Source organism: Lactuca saligna, chromosome 2 (assembly GCF_052625555.1).
Source record: "Lactuca saligna cultivar CGN05327 chromosome 2, ASM5262555v1, whole genome shotgun sequence".
Taxonomy (NCBI): domain Eukaryota; kingdom Viridiplantae; phylum Streptophyta; class Magnoliopsida; order Asterales; family Asteraceae; genus Lactuca; species Lactuca saligna.
In genome coordinates this window covers 151,704,157-151,721,472 of record NC_136418.1, presented here as the reverse complement: position 1 = coordinate 151,721,472, position 17,316 = coordinate 151,704,157, and the positions used below count along the sequence as shown (strand labels likewise).

General features: G+C 37.4%; 2 protein-coding genes across 2 annotated transcripts; both read left to right on the top strand.

The window, feature by feature from the left end:
* The first annotated feature begins 7,699 nt into the window (after nt 1-7,699).
* LOC145032111 (putative galacturonosyltransferase 9) lies at nt 7,700-10,321 on the top strand. Its single transcript, XM_078980799.1, has 3 exons — nt 7,700-8,135; nt 8,644-9,864; nt 9,986-10,321. Exons 1-3 carry the CDS (start codon nt 7,965-7,967, stop codon nt 10,259-10,261), a joined length of 1,668 nt encoding a protein of 555 aa, XP_078836925.1. The 5' UTR covers nt 7,700-7,964; the 3' UTR covers nt 10,262-10,321.
* Nucleotides 10,322-14,155: 3,834 nt separating this feature from the next.
* On the top strand, nt 14,156-17,057 carry LOC145032112 (6-phosphogluconate dehydrogenase family protein). Its single transcript, XM_078980800.1, has 2 exons — nt 14,156-14,315; nt 15,406-17,057. Exon 2 carries the CDS (start codon nt 15,414-15,416, stop codon nt 16,878-16,880), a length of 1,467 nt encoding a protein of 488 aa, XP_078836926.1. The 5' UTR covers nt 14,156-14,315; nt 15,406-15,413; the 3' UTR covers nt 16,881-17,057.
* Nucleotides 17,058-17,316: the final 259 nt, after the last annotated feature.

Here is a 17,316-nt window from a genome sequence, read left to right as displayed (position 1 = left end):
ATACAATAACAGTTACCATGCCAGTATCGACCGAGCTCCGTTTGAGATGTTGTACGAACAGAGGTATAGGACCCTGGTTTTTTGGGGTGAGGTCAGACACCGGGTCATAGGGAGCACAGAAGTAGTGCTTAAGACTACCAGGATGATTCAACAAGTGTGCGACTGACTGTGAGTCACGCAGAGCCGTCAGAAAAGCTATGCTGATCGGCGGTGATCGAATCTTGAGTTATAGGTGGGGGACTTCGTGTTACTAAAAGTGTCTCCATGGAAGGGAGTCATCAGGTTTCGGAAGAGAGGCAAGTTGGGACCTCGATACATTGGATCGTTCAGGATTATGGCCCAAGTGGGCAAGGTGGGTTATCGCTTGGATCTATCGGATGAGCTTAGCTAGGTTCACAACACTTTCCATGTGTCTCAGCTTCGGAAGTGTGTAACAGACGAGGTTGCGGTCGTATCTTTGGATGACATTCAGGTGGACGGGAGCCTGAACTACATTGAGAGATCTAATGCAATTCTAGATAGGAAGACCAAGGTTCTTCGGAACAAGGAGGTGAAGCTAGTGAAGGTGCAATGGCAGCACCGAAGGGGCTCCGAATGGACATGGTAGCCAGAGGATGAGATGCGAGACCACTACCCGGACTTATTTAGGCCAGCAGGCTTCGAGGATGAAGTTTAGTTCAAGTGGGAGAGACTTGTAATACCTGTTCCGGGTATTATTTAAATTATCAAATTTTTAGGGTTTTGTGCATGGACTCGGCAAGTTGGGGAGCTCCAACTCGGCGAGTAGAAGTTACTATGAGGACACGGGTTTTCATTCTTATTCGATGAGTAGGAAGACCCCGACTTTTCGTGTAGGCGCTGTAACGGAAAACCCTAATTTTTAAGGTATGCATCCTATTTAAAGAACTTAATTTGCCTCCTGTGGCCTCCCTTACCACCTTCTTAGCCAGAGAACACTTGGTTGGACCTTGTACCCTCTTGAGTGAGAGAAAGAGCTTTTTTGAGAAATTTTGGTGTGTTTGTGAAGGATTTTATAGCTTGAAGAAGGTGCAAGGAGAGAAGCGGTAGATCTGACATCTACACTGTATTGGCCACCATCTTGAGGTATAAAGTCGTTACCTTGAGCTCTCGTTGCTTAGATCCCTTTTCTTGGAAGTAAATGGCCATTTCTGGTGCAAAATGGAGTCATACTCGGATACAAACTTATGACAAGGAAATGGTTCCATATCTGGACCTCCCTAGGTCCCCAATGCCATAAAGTTGCTCACTGTATCCAAATTAGGCCCTTTCCATGCACTGAAACCTTGTAGGAAGCATAGGGGAGACTGGATCTGAAGTTTGGGGCCTTAGATCCCACTGAAAAGGGCTGAACATGAAAGGGACTGAAGGAACTTGTCGATTCCCTTAGTTGACTTGACGAGTCGGTTGGGGTTTGCCCTTTTGTGAGTTCCTGATTGAGTGCAGTGAAGGATTAGGGTTTTGGTCTGAATGGACTTTAGGTTTTCTGGACATTTGATGAACTCGACGAGCCACAAAGGTGACTCGGTGAGTTGGCTCGGGATTCAGTGGAATAAACTCGAGAGGAACTCAACGAGTTGCTGGATGCACTCGGCGAGTTGAGGTCAACATGGACTGTTGACCTTGACTTTGACCAGGGTGGACCAGGGTTGACTTTGAGGGTATTTATTGGGATTATGACTAGTTAATCACATGTTGATTATAGGCAGTTGAGGAGGAGCAGTGCGTGGGAAATATCTGATCTTAGCTTATCAGTTCAACATTTAAGAGGTGAGTCTCCTCACCATACTAATGGGTCGAAAGTACTAAGGCCAACCCATTTATGATATGTGGTACTCTAGCGGAAGTTGTATTATGAGACATGATAGTTGGTTATGTGTTAGGATTGTATGCTAGGTGTATGCTTGTATGGAAAACCATGGGAGTGCCCATGGCACTTGAATGTAATTCCATATGGAGAGCGCATGGCTTTCCTACTAAAGGCCATGTGGAGAGCCCGTGGCAACAGGATGTAAGATCATGTGGAGAGCCCGTGGCTTTCCTATTAAAGACCATGGGAGATCCCATGACACTTAATGTAAGACCATGTGGTGTAACACTCGGTTTCGGGTATGTATTTTAAATATGAAAAATTCATTTTTACAGTGGGACTCAACGAGTTGGAGGCCCCAAACTCATCGAGTAGGGGCGAATCTTGGACGCGGTTGGAAGATTCTACTCGACGAGTCTGAAGCCCCAACTCCACGAGTAGAGCTGTCTGAATGAAACCCTAAATTTTAGGGTTGGCACCCTATTTAAACACCTTATATCGCCTCCACTCCAGCCTCCATCACCTGCATACCCTATTCACGAAACCCTAATAAACTTGTGAGTGTTCTTGAGCTATTTTGTGCCATTTTAGTGATTTGAAGCCTGGAGAAGGAAGGAAAGGCTTGGAGTTTCATGAAGAAGGCGGTAGATCCAAAGCTTGGGTTGCATTTCCAGCTTGTTTGAGGTATAAAGCTTATAACTTGGATTTCCATCACTTAGATCTTCTTTAGGGCTTGCATATTGTCATTTTTGGGCTATTTCTAAGTCACCTTCAGGATTTGAGTGCATATTAGAGTAATGACTTTAGATCTGGGATCATTTGAGCTCATGACGCTTAAAGTTGCCACATTTATTGAGTTATGGCCCTATCCCATGCATTAGAACTCTTTTATGGCTTATTTTTGGTGTTCTAGCCTCATAACACCCATGCATGCACGTAAAGTTTGTAACTTTACGTGTTATATCGAACCTAAGAGGTCAGATCTATGCTTTGGATGCAATAAGCCCTACTGAAATCGAATGGATAAACTTGGACTTTGGGGGCTCGACGATTCGTTCATAGAACTCGACGAGTCGGGTCATGGTTCCCCAAACTTTTCTGTTTCTGAGCAATCTGGTCGAGTCTAGAAGAGGACTCAACAAGATGGACGTGAATATGGACTTGAAGATTAAAGAAGTCGACGAGTTTAAGGAAGAACTCGACGAGTTAAAGGCAAATGTCCCGATTGATATGAAGAAGAAATCGACAAGTTCAAGGAAGAACTCGGCGAGTCAAGGGATAAACGTCCCGACTGAAATGAAGCAAGACTCGATGAGTTCAAGGATGAACTCGGCGAGTCATGAGCAAATGGTCCCGATTTCGTATAAAGGAGAACTCGACAAGTTTTTGAAAGACTCGATGAGTAGGATCGAAGTTCCAGTATTTTGTGGATTATGGAACTCGAGGAGTTGGTGGACCAACTCGGCGAGTTGAGTCAACCAGATGCTGCCTTTGACCAAAAGTTGACTTTGACTAGGGTGTTGACCTTGACATTGACTTTGACCGAGTTGACCCTTGAAAGGGTTTGGAGTATGAAAAATTAATTAAAGAAGATTGTTATGTGTAGGATTTTGAGAGGAGTTGAGCCCAACACCGAGGACAGTTCATACACTACACGGCATTGATGTGAGTTACCTTCCAGTAGAAGTGGGTCAAAGGCACCAATACCGTCCCACTAGTAAGGGTTGTAGTGGAGATAATTGTATTTGTGATAATTATCTGGTATATTGTTATTTGTTATGATTATGTGCTAGTATGCTATGATGATAAATGATATATGATAGGAGGGGTAGGATAGACCCCAATACCGATCGATAGGGCCGAAGGGGTATGCCAACACCCATATAAGTTAGGCGGTATGTGACTTATATGTTTATGCACTAGGATGCTATGTGGTAGAGTAGGGGTGAAATAGTCCCCAGTACTGGTCGAAAAGACTGAAGGGGTAGGCCAGGGTCGGCCCAATAGGGCGGGCAAGCTGTGCGACGGCCCCGGGCCTCGTTACGGTTTGGGGCCCCAAAATTATATCTGTCTTTTACTTTATACATGAATTATGTTTAAAATTTATGTAACATTTCCTTAGACTAGATGGTTAGTAGCGTGCCAAGTAATGAGAGGCGCCCAGGTTCGAATCTTTTGGAGGCTTTTATTTATTTATTTTTTAATATCTTTAAATTTAACATTTTACCGTATTTTATTGAGTTCTGAATCCAAATTACAGAAATAGTCCAGTCATTCTTCTTTGTTATTCAAAAATCATCCAAACCACCCAAACATTTATTTCATTTAAAATTTTGGTCTTTTTCTAGCCATTATCATGGATAATTTTTCTATTTATATATAAGATTTTCTACTTTGCATCATCTTTTAATATATAATAACTATTATTTATAGTTTTGTTATCAAAAATCATGCTAACCTACCTGTTTTTCACCAAACTATGATTTTTTTTTTTCCAAACACTCATCATTTTTTTTTCAGACACCAAAGTGGTAGTTTTTCAAAATGGTTTGATTATGTGTTTTTTTCTTTGTCATTAGTTTTTTTGTGTTAACCTAGTGGTTTATTGTATCATTGTATTACTTTCATACCATATATATTTAATTTAATAGCAAATGCTCATGTACTTGTCTCCGTATCATTGTATTATTGTTGTTGATTATTAAATTTTGAGGGGCCTCATTTTTAGTTTTTGCCCCAGGCCTCAAATTGACTTGGGACGGCCCTGGGGTAGGCCAACACCTAAGTATGCTAGGAAAGGTTACCGGTCGACAGGACTGAAGGGAGGCCAACACCCTGATATGCTAGGCAAGTTACCGATCGATAGCACCAAAGAGGAGGCCAACACCCTGATATGCTAGGCAAGTTACTGGTCGACAAGATCGAAGGGTAGCTAGTACCCAGATATGTTAGACAGTATCTGTTATGTATGGTATGTGGTATGATGGGGGAACTCATTAAGCTTTGTGCTTACAGTTTTCAGTTTTGTTTTCAGGTACCACTTCATCACACACACATGATTTCTACATTATGAGAGTCTTGGGATTGTACTCTGACATTGTTACTATTTCATGATATGGTTTTGAGACATGTGGCTATGGTGTTATGAAATGAAGCGACATGATGATTTTTCCATATAATTGTTTCTATAAATTGTTATAAAAAATGAAAATTTTGTCCTTGAAAATTGGGTTGTTACATGTGGAGAGCCCATGGTATCCTGGAGTAAGACCCTGGGGACGAGCCCTCATCACCCCTATATGTTTGTATGCATGGCTGTTGTGATATATGTGGCTTTTATAGCTAATATGATTGTGTGTTTATATGGATTATGTGTGGTATGCTCTGGAGAACTCACTAAGCATTAGCTTACAGTTTGTGGATTTGTTTTAGGTACATCTGAGCGCAAGGGCAAGGGCAAGGCTTGATGGCGCGACGTGTACTCTCTCTCAGACGTTTTTATAGGACACTCTGATGATTTGAAATAAAATCGTACTTAATATGAATTTTGAAAATAATTGTATTTGGGATTTCATGGTTTGTGGAAAGTATATTGGTTAATCAAAAATGAAAAAAAAAATCTTTTGAAAATTGGGTCGTTACACTAACATCTTGTTGTACCACCACTAATACCGACCTTCGCCACAGCCCTCCGCCATTGCCTTATCGTGCTGCTCTTTTCAACCTACCTTCATTTCCGCTTGCTAGATAAACAAACACCTCAAACAATAAACTAGAGCAAAAAAGGTTAGTTAAGGGTTAATGTTTAAACCATTTTTTTTCGGTTTTTGAAGTCTGAACCCAAATCTGATAGTTTTGGTTTTATCAGTTTTTTGGTTTTGCTCACCCCTACTTTTCAACACTATATATACACATTTGATTAAATGCAATTGCAAATGGGTTCATGTAATGTCATTGCGTTTTGAGGTTGGCCTGATTTTTATAATTTTGAATGTGTTGTTACTTTTGTAGTACGTAGTAATCCATTGCCAGAATGCTTTATTAAGTTGTTAAGTTCTTACAATGTTGAATGTGTTGTTACTTTTGTAGTATGTAGTAATCCGTTACAATAACTCTTTATCAAGTTGTTAGCTTTCAGTAATGTCGTCTCTTAAAATATGTAGCAAGGCTTTTGCCAACAATATATATATATATATATATATATATATATATATATATATATATATATATATATATATATATATAGTTCCAACAGGTTTATTTAAGTTTTGATCGATTGTTGGTGGGAGTTTCTTTTGGTGTTGGCTCTGTTTCTGGATTGGGATTAAGGTATGAATTTAGGTGTGGATGAGTGTATGGATTTGAGTATGAAGTTTATTTTGGTGTTGACTCTGTTTTTGGATTTGGATTAGGGTATGTATTTAGGTATGGATGTTGTGGAGTATTGTTTGGGTTTTCAAAATCAAAGGAAAGTAACATATTTGTATAGTAATTTGGATTCATGATTCTTCTATGGGACGGTTGTGTGCAAATGTAAATAGAATATAATTAGTAGGTGTTAATGATAATATTATAGATTGTCTTATATGTGACTTCCATATTTGATATTTTATGAATAGCTCTATAGATATTCATGTCAAATGGACACATGGCCTTTTACAATTTGTGATGAATCATGCTAATTAGAAGTAAAATAAGAAAATTTGATCCTTATGATTTATCAAAAAGTGCAGTTTGAGTCTATTATTGTTTTTTTTTTGCATGTCCAATCCAAAATTGGACCCTCGAAAATTTAAAAAAATTACTTAAAAAGACTATTTTGCCTTTCTGGTTTTCTTTTTAATTTTTTTATTTACTTAAATATTTTTATAATTAAAAAAACGAAAAAAAAAATCATTAAAAACCTATCACACACACCCTTTTCTCTTTTAATATACAACCACCATCTCTCTCTCTCTCTCTCTCTCTCTCTCTCTCTCTCTCCACCAGAGCACTAAACATCTTGCTGGAGCACCACCAATACCGACCTTCGCCATTACCTTTCGCCCATTGCCTACGCATGCTGCTCTCTTTAACCTCCCTTCATTTCCGCTTTCTAGATACGTCGTCATTGCCCCTAGATCAAGGAAAACCCTAACACTATGGTTCCAGAGCTTCGCCCAAACACAAATATGAACCTCCCTCTCATCCACTATTTGAGTTCCTTGATTGATGGGCCACCCAACCACCAACATCCGCTTAAGGCGAACCCTAGCGTCGTCGCCATATATGTTTTCACCTTGGCCATATTGTCTGAGAAATAGAGAGAGTTCGCGGGAGGTGGAGATCTGCTCGTCGAAGGAGGTGGATGTCAATTTTTGTATTTAAGTTTCTCGGAGGAGGTGGATGGCAGTGGATTTTAACATATCTGGATGGAGTTAGGTGATGGTGGATTTGCATAGAGTTAGATTTGGTAAGATGTGACCGATGGTGGCCGACGATGGCCAATTGTGGATGACGATGACAGATGGTAGTGCTTCTGCAACACTAGAGAGAGTTGGATTGGGGTTAAAGAGTAGGGTGTGGGTGAGGTGAGGTTAATAAGGGATGGTTAGATTATTTTTATTTTTTTGTTTTTTAATCTGTTAAATAATAAAGAAAATAAAAGAAAATAGAAAAGAAAATCAAAAAAGGAAAAATAGTCTCTCAAGTGCATCTATTTTTGTAGGGCCAAATCTATATGATATTTAAAATTTTGAACCTGGTGTGTCACGGAAAAAAAATAAACAAACTTGCAATTTACTCTTCTAACTACACTGTAAATTGTAAAACTTAAGGGGAAAGAATTACAGTTATCTCAAAAACGTAAGCAAAAAGTGAAAATGTCAAAAACACCACTCTGTTTCATCTCACCAAATGGCCCCACCACACCAGAAAACCAACCAACAACGGCGGGCTCGGAACACCGTCCGTCGCCTTCGCCATCGCTGTCTCTGTCACTATTACTTTCCTCGCCGGAGATTCCAACTATCACATCTGCCCTCCTTCTGATCAGATCTCATCATGAAGATTCGATGTTTGTTCTGAATCTTTCTTAACTGATACAATTTGGTAGAACAGTGTTTTTGATGGTTGCTTACAGCTTTTGCTGAAAGTTATGGCGGTTGTGGTACGGAGCGGCAGAGGCGGTGGAGGATCTGCGTCTTCCTCCGCCCCTCGCAACTTCGTTTCTTACCGGATCTTCGTCTCTGCTATGTTTACTCTCCTTTTCTTCTCCACCGCCTCCGTCCTTTTCTCTTCCCACCCCGCACATTTCTCTGACAATTCTGTAACTCTCTCTCTCTCTCTCTCTCTCTCTCTCTCTCTCTCTCTCACACACACACACACACACACAGAATTCGCAACCTAGTACCTATATAGTATTATTGTGATATAATAATGCAGCATTTTATTGTGGTTATTGTTATGTAAATCTAATTTCTATTATGTTCCATGGATGCATCATTTAAGATCTGAATTTAAAATTGACATGGTAAATCCTTAGTTCCAGAGCCGTTACTTGCAATTTTGTTAAATTTATGAGCAATTAAGGTCCGTTTCTGCACCATTCTTTTACAAACTTTTAATCTGAAGTTCCTGTTGGCTGTTGATAGAAGTTAAATATTCAGAAGCACAAAATTTGTGCATTAATCTATGATGGAAAATAATGCAATCGAAGTTACCATTGGTTGAGGATTACTTTAAAATCATTAATTATGATAGAGTGCCTTAAGACGTAGGAATAAAGGAATCGGGTTATGAAGTTCCTTTAATTGGTTTTGATTGAAATCTTTCAGGGGATGCAAACAACTGGGCGAGCGTACATGCAGAGGACCTTTCTAGCTTTGAAATCGGATCCATTGAAGACCAGGTTAGATTTGATGCATAAGCAAGCAAATGATCATATTGTGCTTGTGAATGCATATGCATCATACGCAAGGAAGCTTAAGCTGGAGATATCCAAACAGCTTAAGATGTTTGAGGATCTGGCACAAAACTTCTCTGACTTGAGTATGAAACCAACATATCATACTGCATTGTTCGAGACGAATGAGCCATTAGATGAAGAAGTCTTGAGACAGTTTGAGAAGGAGGTCAAGGATAAAGTCAAGGTTGCTAGGTTGATAATTGCTGACACAAAGGAATCATACGACAATCAGTTGAAAATTCAGAAGTTAAAAGACACGATATTCGCAGTTCAAGATTTGCTAACTAAAGCCAAGAAGAATGGTGCATTTGCTAGCTTAATTGCTGCAAAATCAACTCCAAAGAGTTTGCATTGTCTTGCAATGCGCTTAATGGGGGATCGAATTGCAAATCCAGAAAAATATAAAGATGAGGAGCCTAAACCTGAGTTTGAGGACCCCTCACTGTATCATTATGCAATCTTTTCAGATAATGTGATTGCAGTCTCTGTTGTGGTTAACTCAACTGTAAAGAATGCTGAAGAGCCATGGAAACATGTTTTCCATATCGTCACTGATAAAATGAATCTTGCTGCAATGAAGGTTTGGTTTAAAAAGAAGCCAGTAGAAAGGGGTGCTTTTGTGGAGGTGAAAACAGTTGAAGGATATACATTCTTGAACTCCTCATATGTCCCTGTTCTGAGACAAATAGAGTCTGCAAATTCACAGATTCTCTACTTTGGAGCAACAAGAGATGCCAACAACAACATTAGGAACCCAAAGCATGTGTCAATGTTGAATCACCTTAGGTTTTACTTGCCAGAGATGTACCCAAAGCTGCATAGGATATTGCTTTTAGATGATGATGTTGTGGTTCAGAAAGATTTGACTGCATTGTGGAAACTTGACATGGATGGGAAGGTGAATGGGGCTGTTGAGACCTGCTTTGGATCGTTTCATAGATATGCTCATTATTTGAACTTTTCACACCCTTCGATCAGGGAAAAATTCAATCCAAAAGCATGTGCTTGGGCTTTTGGCTTGAATATATTTGATCTTGATGCTTGGAGGCGTGAAAAATTAACCGATAAATACCATTATTGGCAAGATCTGGTATGTCTACTTTTGCTTCTGATTACAACTTTACTACTTGCTTCATATTCTTTATGAGTAAAAAGATTAAAGTAGGTTGGTATTTGGTGTAAGCTGTGATTTTATTGCTGATGGTTGACAGAATGAAGATGGGGGTTTATGGAATTCAGGAATGCTGCCACCTGGACTGATCACATTTTACTCAAGAACAAAATCGTTGGAGAAAAAGTGGCATGTTCGTGGTCTTGGGTACAACCCGAGTATAAGCATGGATGAGATTAATGCTGCTGCTGTCATTCATTTCAATGGGAACATGAAACCTTGGCTTGATATTGCCATGAATCAGTTCAAGCATCTTTGGACTAAATATGTCGATAGAGAAATGGATTATGTGCAGTTATGCAACTTTGGTCTATAACTATAACCATTAAACAGATTCAAACTTTAACTAAGGCTTGTGTCTGTCCAATTTTGGTAATTTTGTTACAACTTGTTAATAGCCATGGCATATGGGCATTAGAAGCAAACCTCTTTCTTTATTCTTTTCACTCATCACTCATGTGCTTATTACTTACTTCAACCAACATAAAGCCTCTTTTGTACAACTTGTCCTCAATGGCCAATGCACATGAAATAATTTGGGGTTCAATCAATATTTCTTTTGCTGTCCATTTGCATTAAATCAAAATCTCTCAATTTAACTTATTATAAATGCCGAAAGTCAAATTATCCGAAATTCCATAAATTTAAAGTGAAACTTCGCTCTTTGGGGTATCATCGTTTCGTCGATAGCAGTTATAGTTATTGATTCTTAGGTAGTGTTTGGCGTGAGGGAATCGAGTAGATGATGGAATGGTTGATTCTGTTTGGAATAAAAAAAATATGCATATTTGTTTTATCTGATGGAATGAATGGACCATTTTTTGAGGAATGTGATTCATTCCCTTTTTTTATTTTTTATTTTTTTATTTTTTTATTTTTATTTTTTTATTTTTTCAATCCTATCATGGAATTGAATAATAATTCGCACTGTAACCCATTATTTTCAATCCTATCATTTTTTTTTTCAATCCTATCTATGCAATTTGTAATAACATAATTTAAAAACAAAAAAAAGTCCATGAATGTAATTAAATATGATTGTATTTTCTAAAATAGCTAGAAAACATCTTTTCTAGTATAACATTATGTGCGTTACGATGAGTTTTATTAGGGATGAGCAAAAACAGAATCGAAAACCAAAAAACCAAAAAATACTGACATAACTGAAACCGAAACCAAAGCAATAACCGACGGTTTAGGTTTGAATTTTATAAAAACCGAAAAATAATAGTTTGGTTTGGTTTTGATGTATAAAACCGCTCATAAGACCGAACCGATCCATACATATATTATTTATTATGTTTTAAACTTTTAGTTTTAGACTTTAGGTTTTATCCCTTTAGTATTTTATGTTTACTTTCAAAAAATTGATAATGTTGTTAAACTTGATCTTTTAAACACTTTTATGTTTTTAGAATACTAGAATTTGAACTCTTTATTTTAGTATATTTAAAATAGATACAATACTATTTATATTTATTCCAACGTACTTTAACTAGTTTCAACCAAAAAACTAGAAAAAAAAAAAAAAAAAAAAGGAGCTCATAAACCCACGGTTTAAAACCGAAAACCCATAAACCCAACTTGGAAAACCAAAAAATCGAACCATGCAAAAACCGAACCTATATGGGTTTAGAAACCAAAAAAACCAACTTTCTACGGTTTGGTTTGGTTTTAGCAAAAAACCGATCCAAACCGACCCATACTCATCCCTAAGTTTTATTGCGTTCAAGTTTTTTAATTTTACAAATAATAAAATTAAGTAGTTATAAAGAGTTAAAATTACATAATTATTGTGTTTTAATATAATATAAAAAAGTTTTGAAAAAAATCAACTATAGAACATAGCAGCGGAAAAGTTGATTTGTCCTGTATGTCTTGATTTAAACATGAAATTTAATACATGTTTGACCTGATTTTAACTAGAATTTCAATATCTTGTTGACATTTTTTGAAATAATGTGTCATTTAATTTTCTTGTCTTTGACTTTGAATATTCTATCAATCTAACATCTCTCCGATTTTATTGTATTATTTTTATATAATAAGATCGGGTACTCAAACGATCACATGTGAAATCCGAATGAGTCTCATATGCCTTTCACATCTGTGCAAATCAAAAGCCAAGTCAATATTTTTCCTTGACACCATGTAACATGCCAAAGCAACGTCATGACTCATGAATATGAACATTAATCATTATAGCAGATCTTGCATTTTAGTTTACATTTCTGAAAAATATCTTATATCTTCATTTGAACTTTAAAAGGGTGTGTAATAATTGTACTTAAATAAACCTTTAACATTTTAATAACTATCATTTGGATCCCAAAATAAATGCGGTGAAACATCTGTGTTTTACACAGATGATACGGACATTTAGATCCACTTTTTCTAGAAGAACAAACAAAAATGCGAATATTTTAGCAAATGTTCCATACGCTGTTCTTTACGTACTTTCAGTTTGCCCCCTCATTTTTCATTACACTTGCTATTTGCGTCTCATATTAAATTCGATCTTCTTTTTCTCATCGGAAGATTCATTTTACCTGCAAACACATACATAGACTATATAGTAATTCTTATTTGAGTTGGCCTATAAAAGAATATAACATCTTAACTCTATTTAGATAGCTAACATGCATTCTTTGATGATGATAATTATAAAAGTTAATATTTGTTAAATTAGATTAAATTTTAATCATAACATTAAAAAAATCTGAAAACTATGTGTAGGCATTAGGAAACATCACAACAAGTCACTTAAACAATATTTCAAAAAGTATTTCTGTCATCTATACATCCAAACAATACGTCTTAAAATACATTTTGGGTATCAAAAATATGGTACAATAACATCTCGACGCTCCATAAATGGTCTTTTTATTTACACCTTAGTATACTAGACTAAGATATACTAAATAATACCAATAAATGGTCTTTTTATTCACACCATATTCCATTTTCAAGATACACTCTTATATAAAATTTGACTACTTTTTTATTGTGAGTCAATCATGTTTTTTAATAATTAGGCCTGAGGGAGTTGGTGTGGTAGAGGGTGCACTTCCTTACTACTTCAGCATAGAATACCTTCCCCTCACTACGGTTTTGGTGCGGTAGAGACCAGAGTGTGGTACTCCAAGGGAACGCTCATCTCTTCCTATTGCCATTCTAATTGACCGTTGAATGGTCAAATTAAAAAAAAAAAAATGTTTCTGTTCCTTTTTCTTTTTAAACCTTTTAAATTGAGTGTCACCACTCATGAGTGTGACATGAAACTACACTTCTGTAATAATTGTCGACGTATCACCTATATGACACTACATTTTCATAAAGAAGTGTATCACCACTCCCTACAGCCTTAGACTAAAGTATACTTAGCATTACCCTTTTCTAGTCAACCTAACTAATAATTGATTAGCTAATTTAACCATTATTATTTGTTACTGACATGGCATCTACCTAACATATATTGCAAAAATCAATAAATGGGAGAACTCATCATCTTCTTTACTCATCCAAAATCTCTTACCAAAATTACTTTACTATTAATTTTCATAAGTTTCTATAGGTATCATTATGAACTAAGGAAAGTAACCCCCATTTGAGGTGGTTCAACATGTCATCGAGACCATCATATTTAATTATTTATAAATTATTGCACTTGGCTTTGGATGTAAGAACATCATGAATTCATGATCTCGCCTCCCTAAATTTACTCAGATCAAATCCCTAACAAGTGCTCACGTTGTCGTTGCCATCATAATATCATATCAACACGTTTGATGCATCCGGACAAATACCCAATCACTTTTCATAAATACAATAATATATAGTACCTATTGGGGAAACAATTCAATGACCTAAGTAACACAAATAAAAAGTATTCAATACGTTTTTATTATTTAAATATTAAATCGACATAAGTTTCTATAAAACTTAACAGTTTTTTTCAATTTCCAGTTCAAATATAATTCTAAAAGTCAAGTACTGTGCAACACATCACAATAATATCACATGCCTTTATCCATGACAAATTCCGAGATCAGATGGGACAAAATTTGTCATTATTAAAAAAATATCACATGACATTCACAACTTTTTGAAGAAAACCTAGAAGATGAGGGGGTTAAAATGGGAAACATGTTAAAATAGGAGGAGGTAGATGGAAATATATTAATAGATCGATGAGCTCACCAACCACCACCACCACCGAGGAGGTCAGAATTGACTCACTTTGAAGCAGCCCCAGAAGAGGACCTCGTTCTCTTTAAATACTCTTCTACTTTCCCAAATTCAGATCGTCTTCATTTTATTTCAATCATCAATTAACTTGCAGATCCTTTCAACGCGTTCATTCTTAGAAGGTATCAACTTATCCTGAACTTCTTCTTTCTTAAATTTCCTCCGATTGCTGAAAGTTATTTAGATCCCTTGTTTTTTTATCCGCATGTGCATTGATGTTTTTATCGATTGAACATGAATCGTTTCATCTATGATTTCACGAAATTGAGGACGTCCAGCGTTAGGAAATTTGGCTTTGAATAGCTATATGTTCAATCTCAAAACCAACACCTAATTGATTTGATTCATTGCGTTTGAGTTTTCAACTCTTTGATTTTTAGGAAGTAGGAGCTACTAGCTCCCGCTGTGATCTGAAATCTGCAGTAAAACTGGATTTGTGTTCGATTGGTTGTAGCCAGACTATATCGGATGTCCTTTGATTAGTGAAGCGACCTAAAATTGGCTAGCTGCTCATTGTTGATCTTAGGATTTGAACCACGTTTATGCATATTTGTGGATTATTTTCTTATTTAAGTGATGTCCTCTTTTTGTGGTTGAGGTTCCTGTTTCTGAGCATGGTAGAGATAGAGGAGATTTGGGATTGCTTGATCGTTTAGACTTCTCCTCAAATGATTAGAACTACGAAGGATCAATGAAATACCCATGTCCCCTTTATTTGCTGTGCATATTGTTAGCCAATCGTAAAAGCTACTTTTAGCCCCTTTTAGCAAAGTATGGTATCAGGATAACATATCATTTTTGTTTTATACAATGAATAAATCTGAAATCATGTTTGATTTGCTAATTTTTATAATAAATCATTCTTTCGGTTTCTATATCTCCAAGGAGTTTTGATGCACTCATACCTTAATGTATTTGTCCGTCTTGAAAAATTAAACTCTGCCATTTACATCATCTTTCATCTATCCATCTAAGAACTTACCATCTCTTCCAAACACAAAAAACATCACTTTTTATATACATGGGATGACTTCTATCAGATGATAATTAGTCAAGTAAGCTATGATGTAGATCTATCTCACAAAAAGCTTCATATTAATGATGTAAACTGCGATCAGTCTCTCTTAAGAAAGAAATCACTCTCTGTTATTAGATCTGGCTGTTATTATTTATCTATGGCTTTATCTAAAGTTGAAATTATGTTTTTTACAGAAAAAGATATGGCTGATCAAAAGCTAACAAGAATAGGCCTTGCTGGTCTTGCTGTCATGGGTCAAAACCTTGCCCTCAACATTGCAGAAAAAGGGTTCCCAATTTCTGTTTACAATCGTAGCACCAACAAAGTCGATGAAACTGTGGAGCGAGCTAAAAAAGAAGGCAACCTTCCCCTTTACGGATTCCATGACCCCGAATCATTCGTCAATTCCATCCAAAAACCTCGTGTGATCATCATGCTGGTCAAAGCCGGTGCCCCTGTTGACCAAACAATCAAAACCTTATCTCAATACTTGGAAAAAGGTGATTGCATCATCGATGGTGGCAACGAATGGTACGAAAACACCGAAAGAAGAGAAAAAGCCATGGCGGAATTAGGCCTTCTCTACCTCGGAATGGGCGTTTCCGGCGGCGAAGAAGGCGCCAGAAACGGACCATCCATGATGCCCGGTGGCTCAATCGAAGCTTACAAATACATCGAAGACATCGTGCTCAAAGTAGCCGCTCAAGTACCCGACAGTGGTCCATGTGTCACATACATCGGCGAAGGCGGTTCCGGCAATTTCGTCAAAATGGTCCACAACGGAATCGAGTATGGCGACATGCAGCTGATTTCCGAAGCATACGACGTGTTGAAATCCGTTGGGAAACTCTCGAATGAGGAACTACACAAAGTGTTCTCGGAATGGAATCAAGGGGAGCTTCAGAGCTTCTTGATTGAAATCACCGCAGACATCTTCGGAATCAAGGACGACAAGGGAGACGGATATCTAGTCGACAAAGTGTTGGATAAAACAGGCATGAAAGGGACCGGAAAATGGACCGTCCAACAAGCGGCGGATCTATCAATCGCTGCCCCGACAATCGCGGCGTCTCTGGATTCGCGATTCCTGAGCGGATTAAAAGACGAACGTGTTGAGGCTGCTAAGATCTTTAAATCCGGTGGGTTCGGTGATATTTTGGAGACTGAAAATGTGGATAAAGAAAAACTAATAAACGATGTAAGGCAGGCTCTTTATGCTGCTAAGATATGTAGTTATGCACAGGGGATGAATTTGATACGTGCGAAAAGCATTGAAAAGGGGTGGGGTTTGAAGTTGGGTGAGTTGGCTAGAATCTGGAAAGGTGGGTGTATTATTCGAGCTATATTTTTGGACCGGATCAAACAGGCGTATGATAGAAACTCTGAACTTGCGAACCTGTTGGTGGACCCTGAGTTTGCTAAAGAAATGGTGGAGCGTCAGTCTGCGTGGAGGAGGGTTGTGTGTTTGGCTATTAATTCAGGGATTAGTACTCCGGGTATGTCTTCTAGCCTTGCGTATTTTGATACGTATAGGAGGGAGAGGTTGCCTGCTAATTTGGTGCAAGCTCAAAGAGATTACTTTGGGGCCCACACCTACGAGAGGACTGATGTCCCCGGTTCCTTTCACACCGAGTGGTTCAAACTCGCTAAGCAGATAAAAAAAAACTAGGTTTTTTTCAGGTGAAATCCAGTTTATAATAATAATAATTTTGTTTCCTCATTCCCAGAAATTCCTTTAGATTTGTCTTGGGTGAGAGAGAGCTTTTGTTGCTTGTGTTGCTTTGTTTTGTTTTGTTATTATCTCTTGAACCAAAATAATTAATATTATTTCGTATGATTTCTGTAATATTACTGCTATTGAAAATTTGTTCACATCTGAACCATTTTGTTTCGTGGTACTTGAGGTCATTTCTTCTAGGAGACTATGTCATCAAATGTCCGTTTAAAACTGCCTTCCAATTTTGAACAAAGTTAAACCGATACAATAAGTAAGAGCTTTGTTGAGACCTAAAATATGCTGACTATTAAAACACAGAAACCTTCGCTGATTAGTGGACCAGATTCATATAATAAAATGTTTGATGGATTAGAAAAAAGTTATAGGT